A 14,702-nucleotide genomic window follows, 5' to 3' on the forward strand; every position below is an offset into this window, starting at 1 on the left:
TACCATCTGGCAGGACTAAAGCAATGAACAAGACAAACAGAGCCCCTGCCCTCTTGGAGCTTTTATTCTAGTGAATGAGACAGACAACAAACAGTAACTCTATAATATAACGTCAGCACTCTGACAAAAAAAAGGGTGAAAAAAGAAGGGGACGATGGAGTGGGGGAGGGGGTCTCGATAGGATGAACAGGGATAATTCACCCACAGTTAAAATATCTATATCTTAAAAAAAAAAAAACAGCAGACAGAAGAAGTTATATTTTCTTCATAGAATATGAGAATGTTTTCTCTACCCTATAACACTATTCCCATTCATCAAGGCCCAAATGAGCTCACCAGATTTGATTTAGGAGGCTTCTGACCTGACTGTTTCTATTTCTCCTCATAAATTCCACAAACACACAGCAATCTAAATAGACAAGAGTGTCTGTCAAGAACACTGACGTTTCAGTGCAGAATACCAGTTCTCCCACTGTGATAAAGGATCTACTTTTTATTAATAAAATGAAACACAGGTACCAAGATGCTGGTAATCATTCTTATTCCAAATGCTCAAAGAATCTATTTCACCAGATCTATATACTCCAAGTAAAAATGCGAAACTGAAACTCACAGACCAAGGCTAAAACCACCAAAGTTTATAAACAATGCATTTTGCAATGTTTTCAAAGGCAACGTTCTTATCAGATCATTTTCACTATCACTTTGCTATGTATAAAAGTTAGACACGTGGTCGAGAACCTGCGTACAGAATATTCTCAGCAAAAACATTTGGTAAAAAATGTAAAAGGGGGCGGGGGGGGGGGCAGCCGGGTGGCACAGGGGTTAAGTTCCCACGCTCCACTTAAGCAGCCCAGAGTTCACGGGTTTGGACCCCGGGCATGGACCTACACACCGTTCATCAAGCCATGCTGTGGCAGCGTCCCACATAAAAAATGGAGGAAGACTGGCAGAGATGTTAGCTCAGGGACCATCTTCTTCAAGCAAAAAGTGGAAGACTGGCAGTGGATGTTAGCTCAGGGCCAATCTTCCTTACCAAAAAAAAAAAAAAAAAAGTTAAAGAGAGGGGCTGGCCCCATGGCTGAGTGGTTAAAGTTGCACAAGCTCCACTTCAGTGGCCCAGGTTCGCAGGTTCAGATCCCAGGTGCAGACCTACATTACTCACTAGCCATGCTGTGACAGCATCCCACATACAAACCAGAGGAAGACTGGCACAGATGTTAGCTCAGAGCTAATCTTCCTCAAGCCAAAAAAAGAAGAAGACTGGCAACAGATGTTAGTGCAGGGCGAGTCTTCCTCAGCAAAAAAAAAAAAAAAAAAAAATATATATATATATATATATACATATATATATATATAAAAAACAGACACACCACCAACAATCAAATATTTATTAAATGAGCATAAGGTGAACAACATTGTCCATACCGGCAAGAAGAGACGTGTAAACACTTAATTTACCCAAAGGCTCTTATTTCCTTATCTGTTAAAGTATTGAGAGTAATAGCTGATCTTGCAGGTTTCTTGGGAGTATTAGAATTAATGTCTGTAAGGCACAACACCTGGTACCCAGGAGATAATCAATAACCAACAGCTAACTACTATCAAAATATTAGGCAATTTATTTCTCTTTATGACCTAAAGAATCTAATGGACTTTACAAGAGGAGTGCTTCAATGCACAGAGAGAAGAGTCAAGGGGGGCTGCACAGGTGAGTGCTTACAAGATGACTAACCAATAACCCAGAAGAGCTCTTACTCTAGGAAAAGTAAACAGCATGTACAGAGATATAGCAAATACTAATAGTTCAAGAACTAATAAAACATGAATGAAAGCATCGTTTTCGTAGGACATAATGACCTAGGCTTGTGTTTGATTAGGAGTTGTGTGAAAGGTCAGGGGACAGGGGAATGGACAAGGTGCCTGAAGAAAGAGGTGGTCCAGACTATTGAGTCCTGTTTTAATGAGGAGAGTTAACTTGTTTCCTTTTTGTTCACTCTCTAGAAATTTGTGTGGTACCTTGATGATAAATCAAAGTTCTTAAGTCAGCCACCAAAATTCATATATTTTAATTTCATCAATAGCCATCAAGTCTGGATTTTATGGGAAACCAATATATAAATATCACAAGTAACATTTTAACATCTAATAAAATAAACAAAAATGACTGAATATCTTATTTGTAAAACACTATCCTAGGAGTTGGTTTACTACCTATCTTCACAACGCAAAAGCTGTTAAATTCAAATTTCTTTTCAAAGGTGCTGACTTAAACTCAGCATTTGAAATCTACCAATACTTAATAAGCAACTAGATGCTCAATGGGGCTATTTTAATTAATAATCATTCATCCTTCTATAGTTCACCATGCTTGCTGGAATCATCATCTACACAGTTTCCCCCAATCTAGAAAGTTCTGAAGCCATTCTAAACTCTTTTCTCTCAAAACGCAATATCCAACACCAAATCACCAAGTTTGCCAGCTGTGCTTGGATTCAAACCAACACCTAGGATTTTTTCTTTAACAAACATTTTGAAATAGAAGAGAATCAAATTTTTATCAAGTGTCAAAGGAACCTTCAAAAAGGAGGAAAAGGGAATCAGAAGTAAGATGGAGCGGCTGGAATGTCACGGACTCTGCTGAAAGTTGCAGCAATTAGATTTGGAATAATTAGTGTGCTGAGAACAGAACAAATGCTTTCTGGTAAAAATGTAAAGGCCAACAACGCCAAAAGCAAGGTTTTAAAGGGCCTCTCATTTCCATGACTACGACAAAGGAGTTCATTAGGAAAATCCTGTTTTCCTAAAATAACTTAAGCCAGAAACTGGCAAAAATAACATTGGAACTAAAATCTGGCACCTTATTAAAAAGTAATGCTAATAACTTTTTCATAGTAGGGTTTATAACTGCATATGACAGAGAAGTCTAAAAAGCAAATGATTATCACACCCATTTTATAGTGAAGGAATCTACATTCGGAGAAGTTATGCAACTTGCCCTAGGTGCAACCAGTTAGTGATAGAACAAACCCAGATCTGAGGTTTTCTATAACTGCAGACATCACAATATGGTCAGAAAACAGCACGAGTTGTGAAATCATAGACTTGTGTTCAAATCTTAACAACTTAATGTTTGTGTGACCCTGAGCACACAAATGCCATTTCCTCAATCTTATTGGGAAGTCAGATAATCTATTTATTAGAATTAGAATAAGTAAAATTATACGCAGAGCACTTAGCTTTAAATAGAAGTTTTCAATAAGACGTATTTATTACTATTTTTCTCGTTCACTCTATTAGAGCTCAATTTAAAACACGGCAATTACTTTATAGTCTTCCAAATCCACAATGACTTGGCAGCCATTTAAACACAAAGATCATCACACAAATAAATACCAACTATCCACAGAGTAGCTATTAAGAAAATTTAATGATAGACATCACCTATTCTGTCAACAAACTATCTGCTGAATTCCCTTAAATACCTCATACTAGAATTGTATCTACTGCAAAGAAAATCATCCAGTAGCTTCCAACATCTTACTATTTTTATACAAACTAGCTAGAATTTCAAGACCTGTGTTTTTCCTATAATTTTGTGGAATCTAAAAAATTAAACATACACTCTCTTAGTGAGACTGATAAAAAGCAAAGAATTCTTATTTGGATCATATCATATGTACACATATGAGCATGGTGTTCTGCCTCAAAAGATAGCTTTAATTTGACAATGCATATCAAAAGCCTAAAGGTAAATGCTCATTTTATTTGCTCGAAAAAAATTTCATTTCTAGGAATTTATTCCACGGAAATAATCACCGACTTATGTAAAGGCTATTAATCAGTCTTATTTATAACACAAAAATATTGCTAAGTTAAATATCAAATAATAATGGACTGGTCAAAATAAAGTATGGGATATTCTTTGATGGATTTAAATATAGCTAGTAAATGTTATTAAAAAGAACATTAAAGGGCCGGCCCCATGGCTTAGCGGTTAAGTGCGCGCACTCCGCTGCTGGCAGCCTGGGTTCGGATCCCGGGCACGCACCGACGCACCGCTTCTCCGGCCATGCTGGGGCCACGTCCCACATACAGCAACTACAAGGATGTGCAGCTATGACATACAACTATCTACTGGGGCTTTGAGGGAAAAATAAATAAATAAAAAATTAAAAAAAAAAAAAAAAAGAACATTAACACGGAAATGTGTAAAATCAGGATGCAAAACCATGTGGAAAGCATAATCCCAATTATAGAAGAAATTAAATAATAAGGCTAGAGTAATAGATACCAAACATTAACATTGGTTTTTTCTGACATGAAGATTTAGGGTGATTTTTTTTTCTTTGAGTTTTCCAATTCACAATTTTCAGGAATAAATAGGTATTATTCTAGTAAGCAGGAGAAAATGGCCTATTTAAAATAAAAAGACATACAGTCATGCGTCTCTTAAAGATGGGAATGTCTTCTGAGAAATGCGTCGTTATGCAATTGTGTCATTGTGTGAACATCACAGAGTGTACTTACACAGACCTAGATGGTAGGCTAGATGGTATAGCCTACCACACACCTAGGCTACACAGTACTAATCTCATGGGACCACCGTTGTATATGTGGTCCGTTGTTGACTGAAACGACGTTACGTGGCACACAACTGTATTTAGCTTTGCAGTTAATTATCCTTTCCCAACTCAATTAAAAAGCTCTTATTCCTATAAGTTAAAACAGATATAACAGGTTTAAGATTTATAACCAATTCAATAGATGTTATAAATAAGCAATCTGAAGAACTAGTACCTCCCTTTTGATGGCAACTTAACTTGTAAGAGAGCCAAAAGTGATCTGAGATGGTGCTTAGGTTAACTATGGTATGGCAGAAAGAAAATTTTACTATCAGGATGAATACTCACTTGGCCACTTGCTAAGTAAGTAGCCGTACGTGGACAATGCCCTAAGCAGTTTTCTCATATGTAACACCACGATCTCACCTAGTTACACTGACCAAGGACCTGATACATAAAAGGGATTCAACAAGCACAGTTAAGTCTGAGCCTGAACTTAGACAATGCCTGAGAGGAAACTTACCCCTTCACAGCATTTCTCTATTAGGAACAACGTTACCTCTTAATTATATATGATAACTAAAATTCACACTAAGACAGAGTAAATTTTATTTACATTTACCTGCTGCTGCCCTTGCTGAGCCTGTGGGGTGGTCTGCTGATTCGCAGAATTAGTTGCTGCAGCGGCAGCAGCAGCTTGCTGCTGGAAAAGACTGGCCGGGTAGACTCCCCAGGGAGTAACCCCGTAATACTGGTGAGGGACCACAGCCGGGCCTAAAAATAGCAAGAGAAAGACAAGGAAAGTTAGGCTAGTAAGAACCATCTCAGGATTTCCAAACACTACATCTGACTCAGCACATCCTACTATAAAATATTAACTTAAGAATATATTGATGTGTTCCAGCTAATCATGAATTCTATTTTTTAAAAACAGAAAATATTATACATGATCCCCACACCAAAGTCTCCTAGTCGGTAACACACTCCAGGACTAGAGGAAGAAGCTAGTGAAGGACAAAACACTGGAGATATCGAAAGGGAGAATTACAGATAGAAGATGGAGGGGGTGGGTTTAAGAACAGATGGAGGAATTGGCCTTTGTCAGGAAGAAGGAAAGGCGTGTTTTTCCTCCGAGAAAGAAAGGACATAGGATAGATACAGACAAAGTTTGTTGTTAGAAGGGAAATAAATGGAGAGTTTATGCGCTTAAAGTGATGGAACAGAACAAAAGATTAAGTTGTACCCTGCTTTCAATGGTAGGATGGCACCTGAGGTGATGGATAGGGACAGGGATCCTGGTACTTCATTAGCTCCAGAAGTATGAAAATCCATCAGTCTTCTGACAACAAAACCCAGACATTCTGCTGAATCTCCACTGCTCAATTTCTAAGAGGCTTGGTTTTCCTATTTCTATCTTTAAAGTCACAAAAGTTATTCAACACAACTACATCCAGACGTTGATAAATGAAATTTTACATTTAAGTCAAAGTTGAAAACAAAACAAAAAATACAACACCTTAACTTCTTACAGACCTGCTGAGAATCCTAAACAAAACTAAGCATTTTGTTTTAAACTAAATTATCTGTTCACCTTCTTGGGCAACAAGCTACAGCTGCAGTCTCTGCCACTCAGAGTAGGCAACAGAGAAGTCACAGAGCTATGCAGCAACCTGGGTGTGGCAGAAATCTAAACCACAGAATTCTCTGAAGCTGGTGGCAAGAAACGCCAAGGCTGCATATTTGCCAACCAAGACCTGGGCCAAAGCCAGTTCCTCACATCCGCTGAAACACATCTCCAATGAGAACTTTCTTAGTTAAAGGACAGTTTAAAATATTTGCACCTTGACTGACTAATAACCAGGCCTTCAATGGAGTTCCAAAGAGTTGTTTCAAATGTATCTATTCTGACATAGTAGCTAATCCCAAAGAAACATATACCCCATTAAGTCAAAATAAATTGGTACACGTTTTTTGTTTCCCCATTTTAAGCTTCTAAAACACAAACAGTAGTCAAATTATCTCACTGTCCAATATTGCTCTGACATTTCTAATTTGGTATTTTCTGTACCTGTGGGCTTAGCCAAGATCAGGAAGCTCTGTTTATAAGGGTGCCCACTGTGAAACACTATATCTGGGTGCAAAACGAAGGTGCTGCTTAGAAAAGCTATTTTACAATGTGAGCTATTTTTTTACAATAAGCAAGTGGGTTAAAAAATTCTTAACTTATCAGAACCTGAATAGTCTAAAAACCATACCTCCAAGTTAAAGAGAGTGGTGAGCCCCCAAACTCATCTGACTAGCGTTTATGAAGTGGAGTCGGTTTAGGGCAATTAAAGAAAAGAATGAAAGAGGAAACAACACAATGAAGATCCTCCCTGTGCCTTAGTTTCCTCACCTGTAAAATGGGTGTAATAGGTGTTAGGGTGTTGCCATATCTATAGTGAAGGGTTGGGTTGCAACCTGCAATGACAGTCCCAAGGCTCCCTCAAAAGCTGACAAAGCAAACCTCTACTGTACAGACTGCTGTTACCAAAAACATTTATACTAGCCTTTAAATTTTCTCAACTGGCCTTTCTACTACTTTCCCTGGTCATGTGGCCTATGGTTGAGTTCAGGGAAATACCCCAGGGTGCATCACTAATTGAGCTTGGCTCATCAGGATGCCTGCTTCAATTCCTGTGTGACTGACATCCCCTAAGAATATGCAGTTTTGTAGTTTGGGTAGTTAACATTTCCGGTTCTGTGTGAAAGCCCTTATTTTCAGTCTGGCTAAGATGATGAATACAAAAAGCAAAACTCTCATCACCAAACTATGATCTCAGGGAGAACAAGTGTGGCACCCCTAAGACTAGTTCTTTGTTTCAAGTAACATACAGTAAGTTAGTGGAGGAAAGAAAGCACAGAGAAGACAATACAAGATAACATGGACAACGTATCCTGTAGTGAAGTGCATGCATGGGCTTTGAGTTAGACCTTAGTCAAATCCCAACTCTACAACATTTAAATCATGTGGCCTCAAACACTACAGCTCTCTGAGCCCCAAATTCCTAATCTGTAAAATCATCATCCAACAACTCATAGGAAAGAAAAAGCACTCAGCACAATGTCTGGTAGACCGTTAATAAGGGTTCAATAAATATTAATAGCAGTTAGCAAAGCCCATTCTGCTAGGAAGAACATTCTATTTCCCCCAAAGGCAAGGGAGGCAGAGGAACTATACTACATATATTCCCATCACAACCCATGCCAAAATGTGAACAAGCCTAAAGAAAATATTAAGAAATTCTATACTGCATTTGAGTTCATAATTACAAATCGCATGCTATATAATAAGTGAAATCTTACAATAATATTTAGTCATGATTAACATGACTTGGAGGGATCTGGCCCCAAAGAATTACTTTGGAAGACATTTAGTTTGTCCTAATGTTGAATTCAATCTACTGTGCCACACAGAGTCCAATAACAAAATGCCTCATGCATATATACAGAAGCAAACAAAAACAAAGCGATAACAAGTAATAGAGAAAGAACAGGGAAGGGTTAGTAAAGGAAGGCTTTCTAGAAGTGAAAATGCCAGCTAAGGGGTTTCCCAGGCAAAGAATGGGAAAAGAGAGGGCTAAGGAGACCACAGTGTGCAAAGACACAGAGACCTAAACCAGTGTGGTATTTGCAGCAAGCTAAAATCAGTTCAGTATTGCTAGAATGTATGGTGTAAGCCAGTTTGGAGGCAGAGAAAGTGGTGTACATGTAGAGACATCCATACACAAGTCATTGAGAGATCCCTAAACATAGTGGGTCCCAATCCTCACTAACTCTCAGAATGTAATGGCGGCTTCGTAAAAATACTGATTTCAAGGAACAACATACCACCACCAGCCAAGTAGGTTGGAATGATTGGCCATGTTTGATAATAACTGCAGTATGTTATATTAGGATGGATGAGACAGAAATCAATGAAGGGTTTAAGCAAAAGGGTGAAAGGGTTAAAATTTGTGTTTGAGATAGCTTTCTTGCACAATTTAGGGGGGGGTGAAGGAGAGGGGAGAAACAAGGAAATTTACGAATATGTAAGAAAGAACAGCTGCAAAAGTAAAGAGAAGGAAGACCCGGACTACGGCAGTCTAGAGGTAGTAGGAAGACCTGGGCAAGGGGAGAAATTCCCGAAATATATATGAGCAACTGTGGTTCCGTGGATCAAAAATACCTATAGATGAGGTAGCTGATTATTTGCCTTTGGATATGGTCAAGTCTGAGGTTACAGCTAAGCAGAGATATCCAGCTGGCAGGTAGATGTCACTGGAAATCAGGAGAGAAATCTCCACTGGAGACACGGATGTGTGAGTATAAAGAACGCATGCCCATCAAAACGACTTTTTAGCAGGTGAGAAAATCCCTCATGCAGCAGAATGTCTCACCGAGTGTTGCTGCTGCAGCCAATCCAGCTGTGTAGGGGTCCGTCCCCGGGGGAGCAGCGCTGATGATGTATGGATTGGGGACAAACGCAGCGGGAGCTAAACCTGCTGAAAACATACCTGTCAGTGAAAACACACTTGACTAAAACTGCAGCCCTACCAAATACCCACAGAGTTTGGCTATTCATTCCAGGCTGCAGGTGAGGGAAAAAGAAAAAAGAGAAGATAGGATATGTTGAGAGGAAAGAGAAATTTTAAAAAGATAAAACAATCCCTATATTAAAGATTATGATGACACTTATCGATCATCTTTTTTTTTTTTTACCTTTGCTAAAGAATTACAATTAAAACTGTTATGTAGTTTTAAATTCAGCAGAATTTTTAAAAGACTATTAAAATTGTAACAGGCTAAAATAAAGCAATTTAAAAGACTTTGTAATGGGATGGAGGGAAGGATTTATTTCCATTTAAAACAATTTTCCAAGCAGTTTTCCTCAAAGAAAAGGTATGGGCATTTATAAAGACTACCATGTATATCCACAACTATAAATTAAACTAGACCCAGCTGAAGGCCTTTATGCCTGGCCTTATATCTAGGTTGGAAGCAAGTCTTTTCTTCACAGCATACCACAATCCATGATTGGCAATCGCCTTTCTATTCAATCATGTCATTTTGACACATTAAAAGAAAAAATTTTTCTACTTGAACTTGTTTACACTTAGAGCACTTTGTTTCAAAGAGACCTTAAAAAGCTTGGGGAGTCAGAGGAGGTGTAGGCAATAAAACAAATATACGTATATCAAAATATTAACAATCACTCTAAGAAAAGGGCAAAGCTACTTTAAAAACCAGTAACTATATGAGAATACTTTTTAAAATTTTCAACACATGCTGCTCGGAAAATGGATTTATAGGTTCTACTTGCTGCTTAATAAAATGAGAAGCTGATATATCCACAGTCTACACAACCCCAACAAGGACAAAACTATTGTTATTTAATCGATTTAATCTAATCTTACCAACAGAGTTGATACTAGTCACTAATGTAGTAAATATTTTAAATCCAGAAACAGGTGAGATAGAGCAATAGCTGGATACTAAAAAAATCTTACGATTTGAGGTCTAGAAAGTGTGCCAAAAATAAAAAATGTGGCTCAAAACAACTGAACAAGAGGAAGAGGCCATTTACTTTGAGGGATTTGTCTGGACTTTTATAAGCAGTCTACACCAGTGGGTTTCACGGCAGCCAGCTATCCTAAAATGGTGGCCAAGCCTATAATAACGGGGCTCTAGACTTACCGATGTGAGGTTGATGAGCAGCTGCTAGTGCATACTGCTGCTGCTGAGCAGCTGTCAACTGCTGGACAGCAAGCGCATTCGGTCTTTGGAAGAGCTGAGGTAAGAAAAAGACATGGTAAGGTTAGAGAAACTGTCTCATGAAATAATTTTAAAACCTCTGAATAAAAATGTCTATAAACACTTGGTTAGGCACAATACTTTACACAAAAATGTTCTCATGCTCTATTCCATTGCCAGGGTGTCATGATGCTTCATAGCTCTGTTCTCCCTCTCTCTTTCTTCACCTCAATTTGGTGCACCCAGTTCCCACGTGCCGACTACTTCATAGGTTATATGTCCCCTGACCCAAACATATATATAAATGCCAAATGGTTATCAACAGGTCGGAGCATCTTGCCTGATCCAAGGCACATTTAAGAATTAAACACATGTACTACAAAATGACTTACCACGTTGCCCCCAGTGCTGTTGTTTCCTTTCACTTCTTTCAAGACCCTCACAAACACTCTGAATTAATCCTCACCTACTCATATTTTGGAAAGGAAAACAAAAAGTATTCACTTCATCCTGTGGCTGCCTCTTCTTGGGGAAATGATATTGAATACCTTCCTCAACTAGTAGCTTATTATAATGAGTAAAGTGAACGACTGCTCAACTTTTGGGGATTCCCGAGTTTCCTAGGAAGCAGCTGTACTTCAACAGAAATACAGAACAACAGAAATACAGCTGCTATTAACAAAACTTGAATTATGAGCTCAGACCTGGCACATTTCTTAGTTCCCAAGACAAGGAGTTCAAAGGCCTTGACACTAAGAATAGCCCAAGATCCTACCTTAATACAAAGTCAATCATTCACTCATTCATTCTACAAATATTTATGAAACAAATAATACCTGCTAGGCACTGTGCAAGGAACTGGGGATACAACATTGAATAAAATGTTCATACATTTTAGTATGAATACTATTGCTAAAAGAAAGGGGATGCTGGTAACCTGACTGGATTGCCTTCACGAGCCTCCTTCCAAGGAGTCATACTGAAGACTCCTTAATTGCTGAAATCGGACCGAGAGCACTCACTGAAGGGACCTCCCTAGAAAGGACCTTCAACCTACCTGCTCTTTCTACAGGACTTTTCAACAGCTCACCTGACATCACTAAATGATATATAACAGACACCATGGATCTTCAATTACAGATGTCCTCATGAAGAGTTTTGTTTGTTTCAGATATTAGGAGATAATGTCATTCCACCAACTCAGCTTAATTACCGTCACAAGTGGATTTTTTTTTTTTTTTTTTTTTTTGCTGAGGAAGATTCACCCTGACCTAACATCTATTGCCAATCTTCCTCTATTTTGTATGTGGGCCGCCGCCACAGCATGGCCACTGATGAGCGGTGTAGGTCCACAACTGGGAACACAACCTGGGCCACCAAAGCGGAGCACCGAACTTAACCACTATGCCACGGGGGCTGGCTTTTCAATGCTGTCCTAGGTGGTGGAGAGACTTTATCCCATGATTTGGCTACTCCTATGTGTCAAAAATGAGTAGGCTTATTTTAAATAAAAAGAAAAGAAAAGGTAAATATTTTGAACATACTGGCCAACTTCACCTGTTACTTCTCTTTCTATATAATCACCTTTCTAAAAACCAGAGTAAAATTAGTCTTTGCTTTTACAGTATGAATGTCAAAGGTAACCATGTACAGATTTCAAAAATACTTTAGAGCTTTTTATTTTCAAATGTTAAAGAAAATAAAAATTTCATTATGATGCTGATAAACAGCACTACTTTTTAGGCATTGATTCAATATCAAGTCTTCAAAAGAAATACTGGAATCTACTGACAAACATATCAAAACAATTGTTCACTCCAGGAAGGGAGCCAATCATTATTATTTCCTAGCTATGATCTTGTGATTTTTGCCAAGTTGGTTTCAAATTTCTGTTTTAAGGACAGCATCTTGTAGTATTCCTGACAGACAGCAGTCCACCCAAGAGGGGCAGCCAGGACAGAGAAAACAAGTAAAATAGTGGAAAGTTATTTATAAAATTTTTCCGAGGTTGTAAAAATACCTCATAGTTCCACTAAATATCTACTATCTCTTCAATGGGTCTCTGGAATTTTCCTAGCCTAAAACCCTTTGAAATATTTAACATCTCAGACATTGCTCATGCTAGCCTCTTCCCTCTATCCTTCTCTGCCCTGCTACAAATAAAATAACTCATTTTATTCAACGAACTTTTTTTTGAGCACCTATTATTAGCTAGGTGCTGTGATGTAGAGATAGGGAAATAAAGCTGTTGTGTTCAGAACACAACTCTTAAGGTTATCTTTATTTATTAACCAAAAACAGTACTCCAAGGCCATTCCACCTGACTTATCCTCGCTTCATATATTTTTAACATTACATGTAACTCATTATATGTATGTGTATTGTATCTGTAAATATACAAATACATAGTCTGTATGAATACCATAAAAGTAATCATTCTGCATCACATTAGCTTGTGGTTCTCACCACCACGTTAGCACACTTTGAGAGTAGGGACTACTACTTTTAACTAAAACATACAGGCCCTACAAGAGCTCCCATACATCCTACATTTGAGAGTTGATTAATATCTCAGTGATTAGAGTGAACAGAGAAAGAATTATTTCCTTGAGTGCATTCTACAGTAAACAATTAACAAAAGTAAATTATGCATCTACAGCAGGCAGATTTGATTATAGCATAGATTACAGCAATTCTGGCACATTCTCTTTATGTAAATGGTCCAATAGTAACTGGAAATACAGGGTATTCAAAACAAAATTGGGTAATTGGCAAGTAACGGATTCCAAAGGATCCTGAAAAACTCTATATTTGTAGAGTTTTTGCCCAGCCATCTGCTGGGCAAAGCACTGAGCTCTGTTAACATTTTTATGATTTTCCCAAAGCAAGCCAATCGTAACTGAGAAACAACACTGTGAGATTTGGAGAAAATGCTTATTTTAAGGTCAGTATAATGATAAATTGACCACTATTGATTACAATTTACTTGGGCAGAATTCATAAGTTGTTCAAGAGACTGAATGCAGGGGAAAATATCTCAACTATTTCAAGCTTATCAAGGTTCCTAACAAATACTGAAGGCATAATTTGGGAACGATATAAGCAAGCTGGTTTGACCCCCTTCTTTGTCACTACATAACCGTACAAAAGATACCCTGGAGGGTTTTTATTCCAGAAAGGAATCTGGGCAGTCAAAACCACTCAACATACTGACTGACATACAGCTGGCATCTTATAAAAGATAGATACTGTTTTTATTACTACTGTTATCAATAATAACTGTTGGCATAAAAACACAGTTGTTGAGTTTTCAGAATCTGGAGGAGTAATATATATTTTAAGTATGGAGTTAGTGAATGTGATGGTCTACTCCCCCCTGCCCACCCAATAAAATGTATTGCCAGCCCTGGGTTTTTACCAGTTTAAAGCAATATGCATAGCGGATAGGGGAGAAGAGCACTGACTCTAGGGTCAGAAAGCCTGGATTCATATCTCAGCTCCACCTCTGACCTCCTATCTGACGTTGAGCAAGAGAATCTCTCTGTGCCTCATTCTCCTCCTCTCTCTAATGGGGACAACACAGATAAGTCTAACTCAGAAGGTTGCTATAGGTATTAAAATTAATGCACGTAAAGCACTCAGAACAGCCCTTTATGTGTGATGTTCTTTCTGATGAATGGGGAGAGGGCCCCCACAGAGACACAACCTTTCCATGAGTCACCTCTTACAGCTCCTCCTCCAACAAGGCAGCCCAGCATGTGGCAAGCAGAGGGCAAGACTCTTCCGAATCAGTGTTAAAGTCAAAATCTCACTGAGTTCACGAGCACCAACTGCTGTCAGCAGGTCACAAAGATAACAGGGAAGACAGAAAAACCTTTTGTGTTTTTGTTGTTGATGAGTACTTTTTACAATATACTCCACGCAGAAAAACTATGAATGCAGTTGAATTTGAAGGTGAGACAACTCCACATACTAAAGGCTTTGTGTTTCTAGTACTAGGTCCAAAGGAAACAACCTGGAGCCAGAAACCAAAATATAGGCGTTTGCACAGCTTGTAGTATAAGACCTTCAGTAAGTCTCTTAGCTTCATGTCTTCATTTTCTTATCTGTAAAAATATAATAGCTGTCCTACCTCATGGGTCTCTTGTCAGGATTCACAGAGAAAAACCCTTCAAAATACTAAAAATATTACATCAATAATGGGACTATAAATTATTAAGAAAAAAGTGTATCTTGGAGCCAGCCCGCAGTACATAAATTTTGTGATAGTTTGCTACTGTTTCAAACTTCCAGATCAAAGGTCATTTTTTACCAGGTTATTTGAACAACTGCAATGATCAGCTAACGATTTAATGATTTCTGGTT

At 38.2% G+C, this 14,702-nt stretch overlaps 1 protein-coding gene across 15 annotated transcripts in view; it reads right to left on the reverse strand.

Moving 5' to 3' along the window:
* Nucleotides 1–14,702, reverse strand: part of PUM1 (pumilio RNA binding family member 1) — a 129,299-nt gene that overhangs the window by 38,755 nt on the left and 75,842 nt on the right. For 9 of the 15 annotated variants that reach the window (XM_058553489.1, XM_058553486.1, XM_058553488.1 and 6 more), the window contains 3 exons: nucleotides 10,281–10,374; nucleotides 8,984–9,100; nucleotides 5,188–5,339 (listed from right to left, as the gene is read on the reverse strand). In XM_058553489.1, coding sequence (XP_058409472.1) covers nucleotides 5,188–5,339; nucleotides 8,984–9,100; nucleotides 10,281–10,374 — 363 coding nt within the window. The remainder of the gene's footprint in view (nucleotides 1–5,187; nucleotides 5,340–8,983; nucleotides 9,101–10,280; nucleotides 10,375–14,702) is intronic. The other 6 variants (XM_058553490.1, XM_058553487.1, XM_058553482.1 and 3 more) reach the window with 3 other exon arrangements.

This window comes from Diceros bicornis, chromosome 13 (genome assembly GCF_020826845.1).
Source record: "Diceros bicornis minor isolate mBicDic1 chromosome 13, mDicBic1.mat.cur, whole genome shotgun sequence".
Taxonomy (NCBI): Eukaryota; Metazoa; Chordata; class Mammalia; order Perissodactyla; family Rhinocerotidae; genus Diceros; species Diceros bicornis.